This window comes from Quercus lobata, chromosome 8, assembly GCF_001633185.2.
Source record: "Quercus lobata isolate SW786 chromosome 8, ValleyOak3.0 Primary Assembly, whole genome shotgun sequence".
In the NCBI taxonomy this organism is placed as follows: Eukaryota; Viridiplantae; Streptophyta; class Magnoliopsida; order Fagales; family Fagaceae; genus Quercus; species Quercus lobata.
This window is the reverse complement of record NC_044911.1, coordinates 18868509-18875217: the sequence shown is the minus strand read 5'-3', so window position 1 is coordinate 18875217 and position 6709 is coordinate 18868509. Positions and strand designations below refer to the sequence as shown.

General features: G+C 37.3%; 1 protein-coding gene and 1 pseudogene across 1 annotated transcript; both read right to left on the bottom strand.

The window, feature by feature from the left end:
• Nucleotides 1-414: 414 nt before the first annotated feature.
• On the bottom strand, nucleotides 415-2093 carry LOC115956549 (annotated as a pseudogene).
• Nucleotides 2094-2650: 557 nt separating this feature from the next.
• Nucleotides 2651-6499, bottom strand: LOC115954639. The gene is made up of 7 exons (XM_031072549.1): nucleotides 5979-6499; nucleotides 5457-5526; nucleotides 5145-5200; nucleotides 4926-5001; nucleotides 4787-4823; nucleotides 3033-3147; nucleotides 2651-2952 (listed from the first exon to the last, which is right to left on the bottom strand). Exons 1-7 carry the CDS (start codon nucleotides 6263-6265, stop codon nucleotides 2727-2729), a joined length of 867 nt encoding a protein of 288 aa, XP_030928409.1. The 5' UTR covers nucleotides 6266-6499; the 3' UTR covers nucleotides 2651-2726.
• Nucleotides 6500-6709: the final 210 nt, after the last annotated feature.

Below are 6709 nucleotides of genomic sequence, written 5' to 3'. Positions count from 1 at the left end.
GGGTTTTTTTTTTTTTTTTTTTTTTTTTTTTTTTTTTGAGAATCTGTGGGTCGGTTTGCTCTGTTGGGCTCGCCGTGGGCTTGGCTTACCATGGGCTTGGTTCTGTTCCAATTTTTTTTTTGTTTTCAGATTTTAGTTCAATTTTTTTTTGGGCTTTTTTTTGCTTGGAAGTTGAACAGATAAATTTTGGCTTGGCTCTGTTACAATTTTTTTTTTTTTTTTTTTTTTTTTGCTTGAAAGTTGAACAGATAAATTTTTTTAATCTGAGGGTGTTCCTAATTTTGTGTGGAGGGTGTTCCTAATTTAGCTTAAATATAATTTTTTTTTTTTTTTTTAGTAAATTTTTTCAGGTCAGGGTGTTCCTGGGAACACCCTGACCTGTACGTGGCGCCGCCACTGCACATGCTGCATGAACTTAAATCCGGAATAATAGGTTAAAGAAAAACAATCAAGCAAACAAGAAAGAAATATATATATATAAGAGAGAGAGTAGTGAATTTTAATTCACTACTAAGAGAACAAAATCCACCTCACTTTTTCTACCTATGTCCCACTTACAATGGAAGAAACAGAGCCTTCATTTATTATTTGAAGATGCATCAAGTTTCGTACTTAATTATTTCCTGCAAACTATTCCATTCCCACCTGTGGCTCCACCGGCGCAGTCTAGCATGCCATACTCCATCACCAATGAGTCCTTTTGGTCCACAACTCCAGCTGGAGAGAACACACAAGAACTGCAATCTGCAGAGACAAGTAATGTAGTTCTGTACTTGTCTTCACCTCTTACTACTGGCATTGCCACTCCAGGCTTAGCTGGATTCTTGAAATCTGGCTGGTAAATCCTGCCTAGAACTCCTTCAACTTTTGAGGATAGGCCATAGAATCTCAAATGAGCAAAACAGTCATCTGAAGGTATCTGATAGTTGTGAATTCTATCATCTTCCTTTCTCACAGGCACCATATTGACCGATATCTCAGCGACTTCTGGGAGAGTGACTACAACACTACTCTTGTTTGATGTTCTCTCCACTATAAGGTCGTTTTCGGGGCTTTTCTCATGAGAGATGGCCTTCTGGTATGACTAATTCCCTCCCATTGTAAGAGAATTTCAAATGGTCAACTTCGTCATCCCATGTTGCTGCTGTGATGGCCTCGAGTGAGAAAGTTTTGGTGTCAAAGAGGACACCAAGGGCTTGAATCCAAGTATAGTCCCTGGTTCTGCCTGCTGGATGGAGACCAGTGAAGCGGGCATTGATTTGGAGGTTGAGATCAGACACTAAGCTGAAATTCCCGTTACTCTTGCCATGGAAATAGAAAACGATGCCATCTCCACCAATGAAGCGTGGATCATAGCATCCTGCCCCGGGGGCATTGCAGTTTGGTTTGCGATCTATTGAAAATCAGACAAAAAATTATGAGTAAGAATTCTATCTCCTATTTGCTTCCATGAAAATATGAGGGAAAGAAAAACACCAAAGAAAATGTTAAACCTGCTAATAATTTTAGTACCAAAGGTTTGTAAACTAACGTGGCAAGGAATGTGATTTGTCCCACTTCAACAGCGTAAATAAAGTTTACCAAAACGTGACAGTAAATGAGAGAATAGTAAATTTTAACAATATAAACCGACTTGCTTTCTTTTTTGACACATCAATTTGTAGTATTCAGGTCATTACTCATGTAAAAAAATTAAAAATATATTTTGAAATAGGATGATAGTCTTGCGTTTGCATGCTGCTTTGCATATAGGTGAATCACAGTTGACATAGCAAACTTTAGCTTTCGGGTCTTTTGGTTTTGATGTTGGGCATTCGGCAGGGCAAGTTATCTTTTTGAGAAAGCACTTGCTCTTTCGGCTGTAGCAGATCTTGGTTTCTTTATAGGAACCATAGTTACCATAGGCTGTAGCGCCAGACACTGAGAGTAACAGGATATGATCAATAAGCCACACCTGTTAATCATCTCCATGACTCTCCTGTTCAAAGGCACACGAATGTGTTGATGGTTTTAGCACGAGTGGCCCTCTCCTATCGATCTCCTCCTTTTATACAGTAATTGTAACTCTACGTGTGCGCACGTTACACCTTCATGGTGTACATGTATGTGATATCAGGGAAATGGCATTTTGCCCGGTAAAAGCGCCACAGATTGCTTTATTTTGTTGCTTCTGTGTTCTTTGCTTATGTTTCTTGCAATATAAAAGATTGGTACTTAAATAAGTCAAAGGGAATGATAAAAAGATCTATTAATACTTAAAACTTAAAAGTGGTTGTAGGTCAGAAGATCGTCAAAATTTTATTTTCAATTGTTAGTGTTTATTGGTTGACTTTGATAGGCAAGACATCTTCTCATCTTTTTCCAAACAAGGAGGGAAGTACTTATCTTGATACAGATCAGTACGTGGTTAGTGTAATGTAACCCAAAATGTAACCACTGCCCATTACTATGAATATCGCCCCCTGTATCACCGATTGAGTTACAAGCCTCTTCATCTTTTTGGCCATTGAGAAATGAAGCAATTTACTTTGTGATATTTAGTGTTTTTTGGGGGTTTGTTGTGGGGGGGTGGGGGGGTTGTGGGGGTGGGGTGGGGTGGCGGAGGTGTCTAAAAAGAAAAACTATTATTAGGGGATTATGGCACATTGCATTAGATAAGGGCACAAGAAAGCATGAGAGCCATTTTATAGGACAACGCTTTTGATCATGACAAAAAGAAAAGAACTTTAAAGTTCATCACGCATAGGTCTATCTAAAGGAACATCCACCCTATGAACTGCATTGTCATTTATGCCATTTACGACAGCCCTATCTCCAATCTTGGCTTGTCCCACCATACCAGCTTTTATGGCAGCAGTAACCTTTTGCTGCAACTTTAGTATCCCAAATCGCTTTGAGACAACATAAAGAACAGCACAAGAGAACAAGAAAAACCCAACTGCAAGTATCACCCTGTTCAGAGAAAGATTCAGTATGGACTTGTGCAAATGAAGATAATTAGTCATCAGAGAAAAATACAGTTTCTTCTTTACCTATCAAGGACATCTTGGCGTTGCATTGTAGAGAGTAGGTTCCGGGTTCGCATCAACAACGAGCGATGCCCTTTGTATTCACTTTCAGCCTTCTTTAATACTCCGGTTGATTCCTCTACAGATCCAACCAAACAAACATAGAACAAAGTCATGTTCCAAGTTCTTGCAAACGGTTTATGTTCTTTTCTTTCTTGTTTTTGACAAAGTATGGTCTACGTTCATATACTAGGAAGCAATACAATCACATAAAACTTAGGATAAATATTTCTTATAAATATGCATCTCGTGAGCATCTAACCAAAAAGAAGAAGAAAACAGCATCACAAGATAAATAAAACACCGAACAAACAAATCACACAAAACCATACAACAAAAATATTAAACCAAATTGCATCATCCTCATGGTGAAGCCTATATGATGACAAATCTGTCTCTCTGTCATTATTCACTTCAGGAGGATCCTTTTTTTAAGATGACATAGGAGAACTTCACTTAGATTAGTTGTACGTCACAAAGCATACTGTACAATAATCCTCATTGCTAATCAAACTCCTATCCTATGGGCAACTGACCCCACCCATCAGAACTAGTTACCGGATAATATAGGGGCTTTTCACCCTTAATGGACTAAGCAGTTTATCCTCATGCCCAGGAGGTCACTTTAGGAGGATTATTCTATAATCTTTACATAGGCTCCTAGTTTCTCATGATAGATCACTAGGTGAATCTGTGAAATTGGAGGTGGATAACTGGGATTACAGCCATAGGCCACATGACTATTTTGAAGAAACTATAACCTCATCACTAGATCCAAACTAAAAACCAAAATCCAAGTCATTATTATCCAGATATATGAATTTAAGGGACTAACCCCATCAGACCAAATTTCCTGTCCTTAAGTCCATGTGTGTAATTTGATAACAAACATAACGCATATATTGTTCTTTCAGCAAGCAAAAGAAAGAAAAAAGAAAATATTGTGCTTTACTTGTTAGAGCTATAACTTCCAACTAGTTGTGTAGGCTTCCTAGAAACAAATCATAATACTCAAGATAAAAATGAGCCAAGCACTTACTTCTAAGTTCTAACACACACTTAAATTCAAGTTTTTGGGATGACCAAAATTTTAGCATCCCCACACAGGATGAACCACAAGGAGACGGCCATAATAAAATTTCACAAGGGAATGCAAAATGATTAAGAATAAAAAATAAAACTGCATAAATCTTCTTACAACTATAATGGGCAGTGGTTACATATCATATAGTTGATTAAAGTAATAAAGGAGAAGAGCTCCAAAGAACAATTTCTTTCAGAAATCTAGGTAATTCATCTTGAAATATGACTGAGTAATGAAGAGGGAGAATCAACCACATACCAAAAGAAAAACCCAGCATCTTTCCTTTGTGATGCAACCCTAATAGAAAATGAATTAACATTTCTACTGCAGCTTCAAATGAATCCCATATATTGGAAGATTCTACTCTTTTTTCCCTAATTGATCATTGGGTTAAAGTAGATTCAACATCATTGCTAAATCATGCGGTCATATCAAAATCATACCATAATTCTTTGATTCCTTAACTATTTAATATCATTTTTTGTAACCTTGTTTATATCAAATCAGAAAGAGTACCCAAACTGATTACCTAAAATACAAGAAACAACCCGGATAAAAGATCAGATCTAATCCAGTATCATTATGATCAAACAATGTTAAATTTATATGAGATGTTGGAATTAAAAGGACATACCAACAGTCATGAGTGTGCTTGCACTTCTTTCCACCTCCTATAAGCACATAAAGATCCAGTGAGTAAATTAATTGCACATCCCACAAAAACACCTATTAGTCTATTACAAAACACGACAAGAAGAACTATAGCTACTAACCTGAACCATCAATTGGCGAGTACGCCGAAGGCTATCAGTGATGCTTTCAGCAGCAGATGTCATTCCAGCCTTTGTCCTGACAAACAATTGTAGATCATACATTACATTAACTAATCCACATTAAAAATATGACGAACTTTGTTGAAGTTCATAAAGTATGCCCAAAATTACAATCCCAGTATTAAATTTGGGAACAAATATATAGAGCATCATACATACTGTAAGTTGCGTCTGCGAATTGTGGACTCTCCTCCACCACCCAGCAATAGCTCTCTCTGCAATTAACACAACTATGTTAAACCAAACCTCATTTCAGAGCTTGCCAATGTGCTCTAACTCAACTGGAACCTCCTCCCCTCATAAGTTCTAGGGAGACAGTGAGGTCGTGCTCAAGACCCATTGTGTAAAATAAAATAAAATAAAAACTTACAAGCTTTTCACAAAATGGGTTACTTCAAAGGTGGGGTATTAGAAATATATTTCCTCATTCAATTTTGAGGGGAGAGTATATCTAAACATGGAGTTGATTACCTCTTCCTGAGCAGCTTTCCTCATGTTAGCCTTTGCTTGTAAATTGGCATTTCTCAAACTCTGTCGCAAACTAGCAACAATCACAACAAAACACAAGCATTACCATTTAACAATTTTTTTTTTTTTTTTTTTCTCTCATCTTTTTCAGCAATTCTAAGAAAACTAATAAAGCACAGGGCATTGTATTTGGTTGCTGAGAAATGGTAAAAGAACAGAGAATTATACTAATTATAGTTGAACTCACTATATTTCATTTCCAACATAATCCTCTAATCAATGCAATCGCTTTTAACTAGTTGGCTTCAAAGTTCAGTTCCTATCAGGCAATTCAATATATAATTTTTTTTTAAAAAAAAAAGAAAAAAAAAAAAAGGAGAATTCAACAAAAGAGTCCAAATTTTCTTTTTCTCTCTATCCCTTTTCCAGTTCACTTTTCTACATTTTCTCAGCAACCAAACATAGAGTACAATCTCAAATTTCACAGAGAGAGAGAGAGAGAGAGAGAGAGTGAGGATTGAGTACTTGTGGGATTCGTTTTTCCAGGAATCGAGCAGAGCTGTAGCGGATTGGACTTGATCATCGGTAGGCAACTGTGGCGCGAGAAGATCGAGCCTGAATTGGAGCGAGGAGAGCAAAGCCAAGGCGTCCTGTGCAAGCCCATTCAATCTCGGAAGCGAATTCGAATTCGAATTCTGTTCCTCCCTAGATTTACCGTACCCTTGGATCGCCTTTATATGCTCTTTGGCCCGACTATACGCTTCGTCCCATTCCTTCTTCGCCGTTTCTACAGCCTCCACCACCTTGTCCATCCAGATCTAGAAACAAGTCTAATTCCTTTTTTGTTTGGTTGCCGAGAAAATGCGGGAAAATATAAAATGGAGATTTTCTTGGTTCAGAAATGAAAATGGTGGTGGAGAAGGAAGAGGAAGAGGAGATCCTTTCCAGTCAGAAACAAACAACCAGGGAAGAGAGAAAGAGAGACTGAAACGCACCGTCTGTACTCTTCAACGTTATAAATGCAACGCACCGTTTTTGCATTCTCCCATAGTCCTACTCCTATATGATTTACCGTTACGTGACACCGCCGTGCGCTCCTCCGGTTTTATTATTTTTTTTCATGTTAGAAAAATATTTTTAATGGAAATTAAATTGAATAAATTTAAAACTTAAAAAATTCTTTTGAAGGAAAGTAAAATTAAAATACTAGAATGAACTTTAATCAAATTTGAAGAGCGCAATTTGCATTTTAGCTA

What these genes read in the sequence shown, in the direction of transcription:
- LOC115954639 (XM_031072549.1), bottom strand. Translation starts at nt 6,265, where the DNA reads ATGGACAAGGTGGTGGAGGCTGTAGAAACGGCGAAGAAGGAATGGGAC. An exon ending in ATTCGCAGACGCAACTTACA is followed by an intron (nt 5,002 to 5,144) that starts GTATGTATGATG and finishes ATTGTTTGTCAG; the next exon opens with GACAAAGGCTGGAATGACAT. An exon ending in AAGCACACTCATGACTGTTG is followed by an intron (nt 3,148 to 4,786) that starts GTATGTCCTTTT and finishes TTGGATCTGTAG; the next exon opens with AGGAATCAACCGGAGTATTA.